At 37.7% G+C, this 18,586-nt stretch overlaps 1 protein-coding gene across 1 annotated transcript in view; it reads right to left on the bottom strand.

Annotated features, from left to right (window-relative positions):
- CUL3 (cullin 3) overlaps window positions 1-18,586 on the bottom strand; it is a 149,358-nt gene that overhangs the window by 32,148 nt on the left and 98,624 nt on the right. Inside the window, exons 4-6 of the mRNA XM_007955762.2 lie at window positions 11,351-11,511; window positions 10,300-10,414; window positions 3,862-4,090 (exon numbers count right to left, since the gene is read on the bottom strand). Of these exons, the coding sequence (XP_007953953.1) occupies window positions 3,862-4,090; window positions 10,300-10,414; window positions 11,351-11,511 (505 nt within the window). The remainder of the gene's footprint in view (window positions 1-3,861; window positions 4,091-10,299; window positions 10,415-11,350; window positions 11,512-18,586) is intronic.

Here is an 18,586-nt window from a genome sequence, read left to right as displayed (position 1 = left end):
TGGCATACAGTGGTCCTATAAGTGTATTTTTATGATCTCAATTCCCAGGTATATAGTAGAGCTGACAAGGAACAAGGTTATAGTCACATCTTGGTCACAGCCAGCTACCCAGAGGGACTGAGTAGTTGAACCTGTGGGCTCAGGACCATAGTCACAGGGGACATCAAGTTCAATTGGCATAACATAATACACAAAACACTGTTCTACCTCCTACTCTGGCGAGTAGCGACTGGGATCTTAAAAGCTTGCAACACCCATCTAGATGCAATGATGGGTCTCTCCTCATCCAGAGCAAAGAAGAATGAAGAAAACCAAAGATTCATGGAAAGAATTAGTCCTAGCGACTGGTATACCATGCAATCCACAGCCTATATGACTATGAGACCAGAAGAACTAGATGGTGTCTGGCTACCAATGTCAACCACTCGGAGGGGAATCTATGTAGGAGACCCTGGATAGAGAGGAAGAACAATGTGAAACAAAACTCAAAAGCATTTGGAAAAAAAAAGGGGGGGAGACCAGGTTTGCTGGTCTGATAGGGTCTGGTGGAACCACTGAGACTATGGCCCCTAGCTGCCCTTCAGGTCTGGAATTGAACCCACACCTGTGGCTTCTACCCAAGCAAAAGACAGGCATAGGAACTGAACATTTACCTGAGATAAATACACTCCTTGGAGAGAACAATCATGGGAGAAAGAAGGGCTATTTATGCACAGGGAGACAGTTCAGGGGGGCGGGGGGCATGGAGGGATGGACACAGGGAAGAGGTGACTGTTGGGAGGAAGTGGGAGGGGAGCTGTTGCACTGTGGTGAATTGTGGTCAATGTCATAAGACAAATTATATCTGTATGGAAAGTGAATTTGCTCTGTAAATTTTCACCCAAATCACAATAATTAAAAAAAAGAGACCTCTTCAAAGTGTTAAAGAGCCAAGATGTCACTCTGACAACTCAAACCATGTTATTTTCAATAGTCTCATATACATACGACAGATGGACAATGAATAAGGAGGAGCACAGAAGAATTGATGCATTTGAATTGTGGTGATAGTGAAAAATACTGAATATGTATCATGGACTGCTAGAAGAATGAAAAAAAATCTGTCCTGGAGGAAGGACAGTTGGAATGCTCCTTAGAAGCGAGACTGGCCAGACTTTTTCCTTCGTACTTTGGTCATGCTGTCAAGAGGGACCAATCCCCGCAGGACTGGGTAGTGTTTTGTTCTGTCGTACGTAACATCGCTGAGTTGGAATCCATTCAACAGCACCTAACAATAACAACAACTGTTCAACAACAAAAAAAGGAGGGACCAATCCCTAAAGAAGGACACCATTGTTTGCTAAAGCACATGGTCAGTGATAAAGGAGAAGACCCTCAACCACATGGAATGACAAAGTGGCTGCAATGATGGGCTCAAGCATGGCAAAGGTTGTGAGGATGCAGGACTGGGCAGTATTTTTTTGTTCTGCTGTACCTAAGGGTGCTATGAGCCAAAACTGACTTGACAGCACCTAACAACAACAACATATGCATCTAATAACCAACCCATACTTCTTCCACTTTGATTTATAAGACATCTGGATTCACAATGGCTAAATCGTGCCTCTGAACTAGTCTCAATAAAGCAGCACTTAGCACAACGAAGACATTTAACAACTAGGTTTTTAGTGGAAGGCCAGGGAAATTGAAGCCGAATTTTTTACATTTAATTCAGAACCACAGGTATCTGTTTACTTGGTGAAAACATTAAGCATTTCATAGAGAAGAACTATGATAAACAGTTATTCTGATATTCTTACATTTAAGGTCCTATTGAGGACCTACCAAGTATTAAAAGCATACTTAGATCTTTAACACAAGCAGATTACACGTATATTGTAATTTTCGGCATGCCAAACCACTTCTGTATCAAACATTTCCTAGCCTCTAACCTCCCATTTGGTCATCTCTTCCAAGCCCTGTAAGCAAGAAAGCATTAAACCTAATACCTAAAGAATATATTAGATGATAACCTACTGATTTGCATTATGTTTAACCAGGGAAAAATGATTTTGTAAAGAATCATTTAGGTAAGGGGACTTCAAACTATAGCCCATGGGCCAAGTACAGCCAACCGCCTGTTTTTACATAGCCCATGAAGTTAATAATGGTTCCTACATTTTCAAGTGGCTGGCAGGAAAATAAGAAAAAAATCAAAACAATAATATTTTGTGACATTTGAAAATTGCACAAAACTATAATTTTGGGATTATAAATAAAATCTTATTGGAACCCAGTCAAGTTTCTTAGTTTATGTATTCTCCATGGCTGCTTTCTCACTATTATAGCAACATGAGTAGCTGACTGTGTGGCCCACAAGCCTAAAATTTTTGCTATCTGGCACTTTAGAGATAATGGTTGTCAATCTCTGACTTAAGACCCTAAATGTGAGTATTTCACTTTCAAAAATATGGCAAGCATACTTAAAGACAATTTGTTTTGTTTTTTTCTTTTATCAAATGGTTATTCTGAAGGGTCTCTTAGAAAGTAAATTTTTCTGACTTAATAATAACAAATTTACATATAACTTTCCACAAACTTATTACATACATAGAAATACAATCATTCCAAAACAGGCAAGGATACAAGAGCGAATCATGCATCAACCTCTCTTCCCACCATCTTTCTTTTCTACTTTTCTCATATCTCCTCATCTTTTATAGTATTCTCCTTTTGCTAACACTTCATCTAGGAGGCAGGAGAACAGGCAAGGCTAATCACAGTTATTTATTTTTTAATACTGTATCAGTGATTTATAAAGTCAAAATTACAAAGCACTAAAGCGTAAGAAATTAAGAATGAGGACAGTAATCATATCACCTTTGATTTCTAGTTTCTTCTATGGTACTTGTCACTTAGAAAATCTTATTCAGGAAAATAACGGTAAATAAATCGTAAGGATAAATGCTGCTGCTGCTGTTGTTAGGTGCCATCGACCTGATTTCGGGCTTACAGTGACCCTTCGTAAAACAGAGTGAAACACTGCCCACTCCTGCGCCATCCTCACCATCCTTGCTGTGCTTGAGCCCATCGTTACAGCCACTGTGTCAATCCAGCTCATTGAGGGTTCTCCCCTTTTTCACTGACTCTACCATATCAAGCATGATATCCATCTCCAGGAACTGGTTTCTCTGACAACATGACCAAAGTAAGTGAGAAGAAGTCTGTCCATTCTTATTTCTAAGATAATGCTAGTCACCTAAAAGTGTTTACCTTTATATATTTCTCCTTTTTTCCTTTTTCAACATATAACTTCAGAGTTCCCAAAAACAATCTACTAATTTATCTAAATATGACAATAAGGAAGACACAAATATTTTTGCTTTTATGGCACCATTATCACACTTCAGTCCAAAAGAAAGTCTACTGACATTTTAAGATTGAAATGTCAGATTTTAAATAAATGATAAAAACTACAGGAGTATGTAATAATGGAGAAAGCCCAATACACCTCTACAGTTTGCAACAAAATGAAACAAACGTATAGCAATGGGTGAGTTTTTTGACCTCACCAATAATGTTAGATTTATGATCTTCTGGGTTAAGGAAAAAAAAAAAAAGTGAGGAGACTTGAGAAGAAGAAAGACAAGAGAAAAAGCTACTCAACTAACTAAATAATCTAAAATCTTCATTTATTAGACAGTGTAAAGCTTTACAGTTAAATCCTATCAAAGTAGCAGCGGTTACAGATAAATCACACAAACCATAACTTCTTGAAAACGGACCTTCAACATCATTACTTTAATTGCAAGAAAATAAAAAATCATTGAGAACCTGGTAGGATTACGAGGTCTTAGCTGTTTTTCAATTGTTAACACTTACCTTCTGTCTTTCCATTTTTCAACATATGGACTAGTCCCGAGTTCTCCATTTCTACTATAGTCTTCATGTGCTTGGAAATGAGTTCCCTTTCAACCACCTTTACAATTGGCTCTTCAGTTGATTTGTCAAGGCAGTGCATCACCCGTTCTATTTCTTCATTAATTCTAGCTTCTACCTTCTTTATATATACTGAAGCACTGTTTTCTGCTAAAAATTTCTGGCTTTCCATCTGCAATTAAGGAGCATGATTTAAACAACAACAACAACAACAACAAAACTTAGAACCACAATGTGTGTCTGCTTTTAATTGGGCATCCACAGGTTAGAACCCACCCAGAGGCTCTGCAGAGGCCTCGCAATCTGCTTCCATAAATACTGCAGCCATGAAGACCCTATGGAAGCAGCTGTGCTGTAACACATGGGGTTGCCATGAGCTGGGATCAACAGCAATGGGTCTCTTTTCTTTTTCCCTGTGTTGTTTATCATAAACCAGTCACTTGATCCTAAGCACTACTAACATTTTATATTACCTATTAAATTTAAAAAAAGTTTTGCCTTTGAGTCAATTCCAACTCATGTTGACCCTATACATTCCATATAACCTGAATTATATCCTTTAAAGCATTACTTACATAAAGCATGAGAATGATATAGTATATTATCTTTAAAGTAGTATTTTTCAACCTTTGCCAATGTACTCCAAATAGCAAAAAAGTCAACACAGCCAGTGAGGGTCAAAAGTATAGAATGACGTATCTCACCCCAAAGGAGAGTGGGAAATTCTTCTTTGATTGGTTTCAATATAAAATTATACCATAAAGATTAATCATTTTTACTATAAAGCTTTGCTGGCACACTGCTGGTGACTAAAATTCTTCTGACATCCCACTCCTAGTGTGAAAAGAATACCAAGAAATACTGAAGTCTGAAAAACAGAGCTTTTAAAATACTACTAATTACGTTATCTGCTAATTTCAGCCTTACAGATATTTCAATAAATAATGTCACTCCAATTGATTTTAACATATTTGATAGCAGCCCTGAATAAATATATCTAAAAATTATGTAATAGAAGGCACGCTGATACAAACTACATTGTTTTGTAACATTTCCCACTTTATTAACTAAAAGTAATTTTAATCCTTGAAAATAACAAAGTTCCTAAGAATAGATATTAATACACCAAACAAAAATCTTGGTGAGACCGTATTTCCACTCAAAACTAACCAAAATATGTTGTTAGGTGCCATTGAGTCACAGTGACCCCATGTGCAACAGAAGGAAACACTGCCAGGTCCTGCAGCCTCCTCACAGTCTTTGCTATGCAAATACGTATGTCTATGCATACACAGAGATAGATACATGTATGTCACAGCAGAACATTTTCAAATCTTGACTTGCAAACAATTTATCTGTTACTATTAATAGTCTGTCATGAAAGAAATTAAAACTAAAACAAAGGTAAAAAAAATACTGTCAAAAATACACAGAACTAGGTGCTATGCTGTTAGAAAATAAAGACTTTCCTAAGTTACAAATTTTTACTTTTTAAAGCATGGTCCAGGCTCATTAGTGTAGTCAAATGATACCAAAATTCAGAGTTCCATTTTTATGTATATCCAAGGGCTCTATGCATTACCTACTGCATTATTAAAGGTCATTTTCATTTTGAATTCATTTATTTATTTTTTTAAAAAGCGTATCATCAGAGTAAAATATATAGAGTAACATTCTACTAGGAAGTCTATTTTGGCACCGCTACCAAACTCCTAGTGTGAATAACAGAGATAGGTAGTTGCAACTACCATCAAGGATCCTTGTTATGTTTACATTATAAATACTATATAGTGTTTGTCATGGTACTCAGTTAGTGTTAGTATAATCACTTCATTACAAATTAGTACCAGTTTAACTTCACTTTTGGCAATTTAGTTGACTCTGGGTTGTCTATAATGCTGCATATATTTCTATCAATAGTATGTATTAGCCTGTAATTTACTAATCAACTGTCTTTAAGACAAATATGCAGTACAGAACCATATATAACTCAGTAAGTCTATACAGTGAGACTTCATGGTGACATGCTGCCTGTGAATTCATGCTATTAATTACAGTAAATGATTGTTAGTCACTGTAGTTACGGTCTATAAAGTTGCTACAAACACTGAATTAGCAAATATTGAATCACTGCTCCTAGGGAAAACACAGGGTTAGGTTCCTGTGAACTTCTCATCACAATACATAACCTTGTTTTATGTGTGTTTCTGTTTAAAGACAATTTTTAAAACATATACTGTAAATCCATTAACATTGAACTCATGGCTAGCTACACTATAACCTGTGCCTGCACAAAGCTTATGTAACACAGGCATTTGTTTGTTCTTGAGCTTAGAACACCAGACAGCACTCAGCACTGTTTTTTTGAACAGAAAAATAAACAAATATACTTTCATGAAAATAAATACTTTTATGAAAAATGTGGGACTAAACAGACAATGGGAAAAAAAAAAACTTTTTATAGTAGGAGACCTGAAAGAAGAATGTAAACCGTTTGTTATCCTGTTCAATTGCAGCTAGGAATGTGTGTGTCAGGGACTCAGATTTTTTCCTACTCTGTCAATGAGCACAAAATAGTCCTAAGTGCCGATTTGGTGGTTACAAATACATTTTAGAGAGCAGGTAGATTAACAAACACAGAATTTGTGAATAAAGAAGATCAACTGTAATGTTATAAACAGAAACATAATAAAACAATAAAGGTTGTTCTAAGTCTGAAAGGCAATGTTTTATGTTGCTGCTAAAGGCCATCAAGTTGCCTCCGACTCACAGCAACCTTATGCACAACAGAATGAAACACCGCAAGGTCCTGTGCCATCCTCACAGTCCTTGCTGTGCTTGAGCCCATCATTGCAGCCACTGTGTCTATCCATCTCACTGAGGGTCTTCTTCTTCACCGACCATCTACTTTATCAAGCACGATATCCTTCTCCAGGGAAAGTAGGTGAGATGAAGTCTGGGCATTCTCACTTCCAAGGAGCACTCCCAGCTATACTTCTTCCAGGAAAGTTTTGTTCCTTCTTCTGGCAGTCTATTGTATTTTCAGTATTCTTTGCCAACACCGCAATTCAAAGGCAGCAACTCTTCTTTGGTCTTCTTTATTCGCTGTGTAGCTTTCACATACATATGAGGTAACTGAAAATACCATGGCTTAGGTCATGTACACCTAAGGCTTTAAAGTGACATCTCTCATTCTTAATACTTTGAAAGAGATTTTTTTGCAGTAGATTTTCCCAGTGCAATATGATGTCTGATTTTGTGACTGCTGCTTCAGTGAATGTTGACTGTGGACCCAAGTAAAATGAAATCCCTGGCAACTTGAACCTTTTTTTCATTTATCAAGATTTCGCTTATTGGCCTAGTTGTGAGGGTTTTGTTTTCTTTACGTAACCCATACCTGAATACTGTAGTCTTTGATCTTCATCAGTAAGTGCTTCAGTCATCTTCACTTCCAGCAAGGTTGTGCAAGCTGCATGTGGTTGTTAACGGCTCTTCCTCCAATCCTGATGCCACATTCTTCTTCATATGGTCCAGCTTCTTGGATTATTTGCTCAACCTACAGATTAAGTATGGTGAAAGGATACAACCCTGACATATAACCTACCGAATTTTAAACCACAGTATCCCCTTGTTCTGTTCAACCAGCCTCTCAGGTCTATGTACAGGTTCCTCGTGAGCACAATTAAGTGTTCTAAATTCTCATTCCTTGCAATGTTATCCATAATTTGTTATGATCCATAAAACTGAACACCTTCATATAATCAGTAAAACACAGGTAAACATCTTCCTGGTATTATGTGCTTTCAGCCAAGAGCCATCTGACATCAGCAGTGATATCCCTTATTCCACGTCCTCTTCTGAATCCAGTTTGTGTTTCTGACAGTTCCTTGTCAATATACTGCTGCAACCATTTTTTAATTACCTTCAGAGCAAGATTTTACTTGCATGGGATATTAATGATATTCTTTGATAATTTCCGCATCCTGTCGAATCACCTTTCTTTAGAACGGGCACAACGATTGATCTCTTCCAATTAGTTGGCCAGGTAGCTGTTGTCCAAATTTCTTGGAATAAACAAGAGCCTCCAGCATTGCCACCATTTGTTGAAACATCTCAATGGATATTCTGTCAGTTCCTAGAGCCTTGTTTATTTATCAATTCCTTCAGTGCAGCTTGGACTTCTTTCTTCAAAACTATTGGTTCTTGATCATGTGTTACCTCTTGAAATGGTTCAACAGTGATCAACTCTTTTGGGTACAGTGACTCAATATATTCCTACCATCTTCATTTGATGATTCCTGCATTGTTCAATATTTTGGCCATAGAATCCCTCAATGTTGCAACTTGAAGCCTGAATTTTTTCTTCAGTTTTCTCCACTTGAGAAATGCCGAACATGTTCTTCCCTTTTTGGTTTTCTAACTCCAGGTCTTTGCACATTTTGTTATAATACTTTACTTGGTCTTCTTGTGCTGCCCTTTGAAATCTTCTGTTCAGTTCTTTCATTTCAGAGTTTCTTTTGTTCACTTTAACTACTCTATGTTCAAGAGCTAGTTTCAGAGAGTCTGCTGACATCCATTTCGGTCTTTTCCTCCTTTCTTGTCTTTCCAATTTTGCTTTTTCAAGAATGATGTTCTTGATGTCATCTTATCACTAGCATGGTCATCAGTCACTGGTGTTCAATGTGTCAAATCTATTCTTCCAATGATCTATAAATTCAGGTGGGATATAATCAAGGTTATATTTTGGCTTTCATGAACTTGTTTTAGTTTGCTTCAGCCAACTTGAACTTGCATAGGAGCAACTGATTCTCTGTTCCAGAGTCAGCTCCTGGCCTTTTTCTGACTGATGATACTGAGCTTCTCTATCATCTCTTTCCACACATGTAGTCAATCTGATTCCTGTGTATACCTTCTAGACAGGTCCATGTGTATGGCTGCTTTTAAGCTGTTGAAAACAGGTATTTGTAACGAGTAAGTCATTGGTCTTGCAAAATAGTACAATGAGATATCCAGGGTCATTTCTATCACCAAGGCCTTTTTCCCCAGCTACCAATGATTCTTTGTTTCCAACCTTCACATTCCAATCACCAATAATAATCAATACATCTTGATTGCATGTTTGGTCAATTTCAGACTGCAGAAGTTGGTAAAAATCTTCAATTTCTTCATTACTGGCTTTAGCAGTTGGTGCATAAATTTGAACAATAATAGTATTAACTGGCTTTCCTTGTAGGTGTATGGATATTACCTTACCAGTGACAGCACTGTATTTCAGGATAGATCTTCAAATGTTCTTTCAAACAATGAATTCCATACAGTGTCTCTTCAATTTGTCATTTCTGGCATAGAGGATCATATGATTATTGTGTGATTCAAAATAACCAAACCAGTCCATTTCGGCTCCCTAATGCCTAGAATACTGATCTTTATCCATTCCACTTTTGACAACTTCCCATTTTCCTAGATTCATAACTTCGAACAATCCATGCTGCGATTATTAATGGATGTTTGCAGCTGTCTCTTCCCATTTTGAGTCAAGCCCCATCAGCAAAGGTCCCAGAAGCTTTACTCCACCCAGGCCATTAAGGTCTACACTACTTTGAGGAGGCAGTTCTTCTCCTGCTGTATTCTGAGTGTCTTTCAACCTGAGGGGCTCATCTTCAGGTACTATATTACATAATGTTTCATGACTTTTCATTAAGTTGTCAGTAATATATGAGACAGTGTTCCACTGCTATTCATAAGGTTTTGAGTGGCCGGCTTTTGCAGAAGTGGATGGCCCTGTCTTTCTTCGAAGTCTGTCTTCATTTGGATGTTCCGCTGAAACCTGTCCACCATGGATGATGACCCTGCTGCTATTTGAAGCACTAGTGGCACAGCCTGCAGCCTCACAGCAACACACAGGCCACCTCAGTACGACAAACTGACAGACCAGTGGTGACAACGCTTTATAACAAAACAAAAAATTCATGTGTATAAGCTCAAACTTTTCAATATGTTATCAGAGAGTTCTGTCACTGAAATGTGAGTGTGTGGGGTAGGTATGCAGAAAGGCATTTTGTGTCTCCTAAACGGGCCTCAGGAGCTCTGGTAGCATAGTGCCTAAGGCACTTGACTGCTAACCAGAAGGCGGGCGGTTCAAACCCACCAGCCACTCCTCGGAAAGAAGATTGGGCAATCTACTTCCGTAGTGATACTGCCTCGGAAACCCAAGGAGGGGTCACTATCAGTCGGGTCTGACTCGACGGCACATAACAACAACAACAACAACAACAAACGGGCCTCAGACAAAAAAGGTTAGTTATGTTCAAATTAGTTAACTACATTCAATAACTTTTAGAATATCTTAAAAGAGTGTTTCTTTATATCCTCACTGATTACCTGAAAAAATTCTGCTGACATTTCCAAAAATGGAGCCTCAAAATCTTCTTCATAGACTGATCTTCCTTCAAGACCTAAAATCATTAACATCTGGCAAGCATTTCTTATTGCACCTCTGTCAAAAGAAGATAATCCAATTGATAATTAAAATACATTGAAGACTCTTGTAAAAAAACGCAACAAAAGTTGCTAGAAATCTTTTCAGAAAATTTAACATTTATCAATGTGTCCAATCTCCCATAAGGAACTTATTTATGAAATAAGGAGTTAGAGTAATTTTAATTGGAAAGCATAGCTTAACTGTTATTGGCACCCTGCTGTAACAAAAAAATTTTTAAGGAAAATATGCTTACAACACCCAAATATTTCTATACATTTAAAAAAGCAGAGAGAATAAAAAGGCTGTTTATAAGGAAACAGGGAAGAGTAAGTAAGGGAGAACAGCAGCTGTATTGCCCAGTATGGGTACAACATATAGCTATTTCTAGGCAATATAATTTTTTACACTAAATAACTTTTGGGCAATCCTGACCCAGGACCAAAGCTAAAATAATAAGAATTTTACAAGTCTTTATCTAACAACTGCTAGGAAAACAGAAGCAGTTGACAAGTTTCAAGTCATGCTGGCGCTGCAATCATGTTAGGATGGGGCAGCGAACAGAAGAATAGTTCTTAGTAATTTTTGACAATAATTAGCATTTTTCTTTAAAAATGGTAAGAATGAAAATTACCCAAAAGCCCTTAAAGAAAAAGGGCAAGAGAAGAAATAAAAATGTTATCATACAGCAAAAAAAAAGGACAAATGCGTGCATGAAAAATAAAAAAGGAATATAAACGCCTTATTTTTCAAAAGAAAAGTGTATTAAATAAAAGCTTAAGATGGTCTCTTCTGAAAATGTTAACTGTTGAGTGTGATACAAAGTTTACATGGATAGTCATAATGTTCTGGGAATTCAAACTTCATTTATTTTAATAAAATTACAAAAGTGAAGTGGTCCTCAGGATATAACCATTAAAAACCAAAACTCCAACAGTTAAAGGATGATTATACCTGTCTACCACTTCTCCTTTTCGCTCTCTTGCAATCATATCCAATAGAGTTTGCCGTAGATGATCCCTGATACACCCATAACGGACAACTTGATCTCGAAAAATAATTAATCCCAAATTGTAGACATTCTCCACATTATTTTGTTGTACATATACACGGTCCTGCAGTTAACAACAAAATCATAAAAACACAGTCTAATTCTTGCAAACAAAAATAATCAATATGAGTTATGACAATGAATAAAAGGAAGTAAAATTCCAAAAGTAGTCATTTGTCAGGTGAGGAACACTTCAAAGTATCTTCAGCAACTTGTTGGACTTTCCCAGTACCTCCAAAGTTATGATTTATAGTGGTTATGTTACTGAAACAAACAATGGCTCTAGATCACTGCTCATGTATTGCAGGGGAAAAAGTTACACACTACACCTAGACAGAGGCATGTGAGCATCCTCTTCTTTCTCCCCAAAGCCATACCATGCCCATACACAGTTCATACTTTCTTCAACACTAAGCTTGAAGATCACACTCTTTGAAGTAAAACTGGGAGCAGAATGAAATACAGCTCTGTACGACTTAAGTTGATTGCATACTGGTAAATATTAAAAGGTTCCAATGCTTTATAATAGAATAGCATTAAGTACCCCATAATTAAAACAATTCTAGTCACTGTCACTTCAAACAGATTACTAGTTGTACTCGCCAACATGATTATAGGTATCTCACTTTATAGAGCATAAGTACAGAATTACTGGCTATACAGCTTTATTTTGTATATTATATAAAAATGTGTGTTTATACTAAAATACGTTGAAATAAAACTACTGTGTTTAATTCTTAAAAGGATTAGTAATACAATTCCTTTTTGTTATTAAAACAGGCTCTCTCTGGGCTTTGGTGAGTCTATAAAAGTCGTATAATTATTTAAATACTTTAGAGAGGGAGCCCATAGATTTCGTAAGATTCTTGAAGCCATCTGTAATCCAAAAAATTTCAGAACTACTGCAAACAATAATCTTTAGAGTTTGCATTTATATAAATTTAGTTCATTACAAGCAACATCAAAGACAGCTACATGGTAAATGTGAACAGAAGCTCTACCATATTAAGAGAGTAACAAGAATGGCACCGATCCACCTTCCAAGCAATTTTAACCAAATTCTTCATGTGCATTACTCCCTTTATAAGACAATATTGCTCCCAACCGTCCTTCATTTATTTTATACAGTAGTACATACTTAATGGCTATAAGGAAAGCTACTCTTTTATCAGCATTTTTGATGCTAACATTTCTATGTTCCATATACCCTTAGCTTGTGGTCAGATATTTCAGATCCTGACATCAACGTTACTGAGGTAAAAATTCTCATTAAAGACTTATCCAGCAAGTTCTTGGACTTCGCACTTCCAAATTTAAAGTTTTCCCCAGCCACATCCTTCATTTCTTTTGATGGTTCCTATTCTTTTTCGGTGCCTAAGGCACCTGACTGCTAAACAGAAGGCTGGCAGTTCAAACCCACCAGCCACTCCTTGGGAGGAAGGGTGGGCAATCTCATCCGTAGTGATACTGCCTCGGAAACCCAAGGAAGGGTCACTATGAGTCGGTCCAACTCGATGGCACGTAACAACAACAACATTCTTTTTTGGTGGGTACTTAACCTGCTCTTGGCCCTCATGACCACAAGGCTCAGCCATTCCCTACTGTCAGACTCATTTGGGCTTGCCTTTCAGCATAAAATAAAATCCATGCAATAAAATTAGCATGAATCCAATAATTAAAAAGCAATCAAACCCTTTTTATTGTGAAAAGAATCAATCCTATCACTGCTTAAGTTAACTATTTGGTAAATTTGAGTTTTATAATTGTAAATATAAATTTCTATGGTACACAACTACCTCATCTGTCAGTTGGTCACACTGTGGTGGTTTGTATGCTGCTGTGAGGCTGGAGGCTATGCCACTGGTATATCAAATCCCAGCAGGGGCACCCATTGTGGAAAGGTTTCAGCAGAGCTTCCAAACTAAGACAGACTTAGAAGAAGGAAGAGGCCATCCACTTCTCAAAGAATTGGACAGTGAAAATCTGATGAACAGCAGTGAAACACTGTCAGATATGTTTATTACTGGAAAACTTTAGGACTAGCCCTGAAACATTGTCTGATACAGTGCTGTCAGAGGAGCCCTTCAGATCAGAAGGCACTCAAAATAACACTGGGGAACAGATGCCTCCTCAGAGTAGAGCCAATCTTAATGATACGGATGGAGTAAAACTTTCAGGACCTCCATTTGCTGATGTGGCATGACTCAAAACAAGAAAAAATAGCTGCAGACATCCATTAATAATTGGAACATGGTATATGCAAGGTATGAATATAAGAAAATTGGGAGGTGTCAAAAATGAAATGGAATGCATACAGATAGCTATTGTAGGCATCCAAAACCAAAATTCAAACTCACTGCTATCAAGTTGTTTCTGACTCAGACAGATCCCCCCACCTTGGGTTGTAAGGCGTTATCTCTACAGAAGTAGATTGCCCGATCTTCCTTCCAAGGAGTGGCTGATGGGTTTGAACCATCAACCTTCTGGTTAGCAGTCAAACACCTTAGGCACTATGCCACCTGAGCTCCTAGGCATTAGTGAACTGAAATGGGCTGGTTTTAGCCATTTTCAATCACACAACCGTATGACCTACTATTTGGTCACAAAGAATGTTTCAAGATCTACCCTGAAGTACAATACTGTCAGTGATAGGATAATATCCATATGCCTACAAGAAGGCCAATTAATACTACTACTACTCAAATTTACTCACCAACCACCAAAGCCAACAAAAAAACTAAACCAAACTCACTGTCATGGGAGTCAGATGAGACTCATCCTTGGGTTTCTGAGGTGATACGGAAGTAGATTGCCCAATCTTCCTTCCAAGGAATGGCTGGTGGGTTTGAACTGCCAGCCTTCCAGTTAGCAGTCAAATGCCTTAGGCCCTACGCCACCAGAGCTTCTACCAAAGCCAAAGATGAGGAAATTGAAGATTTTTACCAACTTCTGCAGTCTGAAATTGACCAAATCAATCAAGATGTGTTGATCATCAATGGTGATTGGAATGCAAAAGTTGGAAACCTAGAAGAATCACTGTTGTTGTTGTTGTTGTTGTTATGTGCCGTCGAGTCGGCCCCGACTCATAGCGACCCCTCCTTGGGTTTCCGAGGCAGTATCACTACGGAAGTAGGATTGCCCAACCTTCCTTCCGAGGAGTGGCTGGTGGGTTTGAACCGCCAGCCGTCTGGTTAGCAGGCAGGTGTCTTAGCCACTATGCTACCAGAGCTCCCTGAAGAATCACTAGTAGTTGGAAAATATGGTCTTGGTGACAGAAATAACGCTAGAGATCATATGACAGAATTTTGCAACACCAACAACTTATTCACTGAAAATACCTTTTATGAACAACATAAATGGTAGCTACACATGTGGACTTCACCAGATGGCGTACATATGAATCAGATCAACTACATCTGTGGAAAGAGGTGATGGAAAAGCCAAAACAAAGCAGGAGCTGACTGTGAAACAGATCATCAACTGCTCATGTGCAAGTTCAGGCTGAAGCTGAAGACAATGAAAATAAGTCTACGAGAGCCAAAATATGACCTTGATTATTGTTGTTGTTGCTTGCCGTCGAGTCGGCCCCGACTCATAGCGACCCCTCCTTGGGTTTCCGAGGCAGTATCACTACGAAGTAGGATTGCCCAACCTTCCTTCCGAGACCTTGATTATATCCCTCCTGAATTTAGAGACCATCTAAAGAAGAGATTTGATACACTGAGCACCAATGACCAAAAACCAGAGGAACTGTGGGATGACATCAAGAACATTATCCATGAAGAAAGCAAAAGGTCATTAAAAAGACAGGAAAGGAAGAAAAGACCATAAAGGGGGTCAGAAGAGACTCTGAAACCTGCTCTTGAACAGAGAGTAGCTAAAGCAAATGAAGAAATAACAAGATAAAAGAGCTGAACAGAAGATTTCAAAGAGCACCTCGAGAAGACATAGTCAATTATTACAATGAAATGTGCAATGATGTGGAGATAGAACAACAAAAGGGAAAAACACACTTGGCATTTCTCAAGCTGAAAAAACTGAAGAAAAAATTCAAACTTCAAGTTGCAAAATTGAAAAGATTCTATGGACAAAATACTGACTGACTGAGGAAACATCAAAAGAAGATAGAAGGAATACACAGAGTCACTGTATCAAAAAGAACTAGTTGATATTCATCCATTTCAAGGAGGTAGCACATGATCGAGAACTGATGGTATTATAGGAAGAAACTAAAGCTGCACTGAGGGAACTGGTGAAAAACAAGGCTCCAGGAATTGATGGAATACTCATTGAGATGTTTCAGCAAACGGATGCCATGCTGGAGGCACTTACACATTTATGCAAAGAAATTTAGAAGACAACCACCTGGCCAACTGACTGGAAGAGATCCTTACTTGTACCCATTCCAAAGAAAAGTGATCCAACAGAATGTGGAAATTACCAAGCAATAATATCACTAATATCACACGCAAGTAAAATCTTACTGAAGATAATTAAAAAACTGCTGCAGCAGTATACTGACAGAGAACTTCCAGAAATGCAAGCTGGATTCAGAAGAGGATGTGGAACAAGGGATATCACTGCTGATGTAAAACATGGACCTTGGCTGAAAGCAAAGAATACCAGAGACGTTTACTAGTGTTTTGTTGACTATGCAAAAGCATTCCACCGTGTGGATCATAACGAATCATGGATAACTTTGAGAAGAATGGGTATTCCAGAACACTTAATTGTGCTTGTGAAGAACCTGTACACAGACCAGGAGGTTGTTGTTTGAACAGAGCAAGAGGATACCTCATATTTTAAAACCAGCAATGGAGTGCATCGGGGTTGTATCCTTTCAACATACTTATTCAATCTATATGTGAGCAAATAATCTGAGCAGTTGGAATACATGAAGAAGAATGTGGCATCAAGATTGGAGGAGGACTCATTAACAATCTACACTATGCTGATGACACAACTTTGCTTGCTGCAAGTGAGGATGACTTGAAGCAGTTACTGATGAAGATCAAAGACTACAATCTGCAGTATGGATTATATTTCAATATAAAGAAAACAAAAATCCTCACAAGTGGACCAATAAGCAGCATCGTGATAAACAGAGAAAAGACTGAAGTTGTCAAAGATTTCATATTACTAGCTTCCACAATCAACAACAACGGAAGCAGCAGTCAAGACTTCAGACAACATATTGCACTGGGCAAATCTGCTGCAAAGGACCTCTTTAACCTGCTGAGGAGCAAAGATGTCTTTTTGAAGACTAAGGTGCACCTAACCCAATCCATGGTATTTTCGATCACCTCACATGCATGTGAGAGCTGGACAATGAATAAAGAAGACCAAAGAAGAGTTGATGCTTTTGAGTTGTCGTGTTGGCAAAGAATACGGGAAGCACCGTGGACTGACAAAAGAACTAACAAGTCTGTCCTAGAGGAAGTACAGTCAGAATGCTCCTTGGAAGTGAGAATGGCCACTCTTTGTTTGACCTACTTCAGTCATGTTGTCCAAAGGGACCATTCCCTGCAGAAGGATGTCATGCTCATGAAGTGGAGGGTCAACAAAAAAGGGGAAGGCCCTCAACGAGATGGATTGTCACAGTGGCTGCAATGATGCACTCAGGTATAGCAAGGATCGTGAGGCTGGCACAGGACCAGGCAGTGTTTCGTTCTGTTGTACACAGTGTCTCTATGAGTCGGAGCTGACTTGATGGCACCTAACAATATCAACAACGTGGTACCAAAAAGTACTACATACAAGATAATGCCTCTTCCCTAATGGATCAATTTTAGCATCTGGCTGACTAAAAAAAATAGTAATGAAAGAAGGAAGCTATTAAATCCATACACACATCACACACCTTAAAACACGTAAGTGTTCATTCAGATAGCAAGACTTTCTTTGAACATGAGCTCTGTGACTGAAGTTCAACAATACCTTTCTTACGTAACTCATATATAATAAATCATCTAACATACGTAGTTTCACTTTCATTAAGGTGGAACATGAACTAGAAACATTTGTGAAACAATCTGAATGTAATATCCTTGTAGATTTTTACAATTTCCAATCCAATTTTACACTATCCACATCTAATTCAAACTAATATTCAGTGACTCACCTTTATCAATTTTTTCTAAAGCATCAATTTAGTTGGCCAAAAATAAATAAACAAAAACAAAATAGATCACTTTTCACATCATTTTATCAATTTTACACAATATTAAATTACGTAATACCAAGCAGTACAACTAGCATAAACAGGTTTTTGAAAACAAATCCAACTGATTCTGAGAGTAAGCACACAGCTCAACTGGTCAGAGCACAATAGAGAAGATATCCTAGAAAGCAGCCCAATAGCAATGAGAAAACTCTGTGTGAGTCAGGACGTTTTACAGCTAGAATAGAAAACGCTGGCGATTCTGGCATGTCTTTTAAGTTTCACTCACTCTACATGCCCATGGGACATTAGGCAAATCTTACAAAGAAATCACATGTGTATGTGTGTACTATTCTTTTATATTATTTTTTATATGTATTTTTTGTATATTTTGTAGTAACACAGGTTCAACAACTTGCCTATATATACATATATTAACCTCTTTCTAAAGAATGCAAATGTTCTTAATTTAGGCTAAGTGAACTTTCAAATAATTGGGTAAGGTTTTATTGTTTTTGGTTTGTTTTAGGGCATTCTCTACACTAATTACAGAACAAATGGTATATACAATGCAATTTACCAACTATTTCTGAGTAAATGAGAGTTATAGTGAAAATTTTTTAAATCATTTTTAAAGGCTTTATTGCAGTATAATTTATATCATAAAATTTATATGTCATAAAATTCACCCACTGTAAGAACACAGTTCAGTTAACTTATAATAAATTTCTATAGCTGTGCAACCTTTGACAAAATTCTGTTCCACATATCTATCACCCCCCCAAATCCCTTCAGCTTGTTTGCAGTCAATCCCCACCCCTCCTCTGAGCATCACTGTTTACTGGCTCTGTAAATTTTCTTTTCCAGACATCTCACAGAATTAGAATCATACAATATGTTGTCCTTTATGTAACTGTGATAGTTGGAGCTGTTGTGGGTTGGTTGTTCCCATGATGGGATCAGATGACTATGTTTTGAG

The sequence above is a fragment of the Orycteropus afer genome, unplaced genomic scaffold (genome assembly GCF_000298275.1).
Source record: "Orycteropus afer afer isolate SDZICR_OR568_19922 unplaced genomic scaffold, OryAfe1.0 scaffold00002, whole genome shotgun sequence".
Taxonomy (NCBI): Eukaryota; Metazoa; Chordata; class Mammalia; order Tubulidentata; family Orycteropodidae; genus Orycteropus; species Orycteropus afer.
The sequence above is the reverse complement of the archived record's forward strand: the minus strand, read 5'-3'. Positions and strand labels throughout refer to the sequence as shown.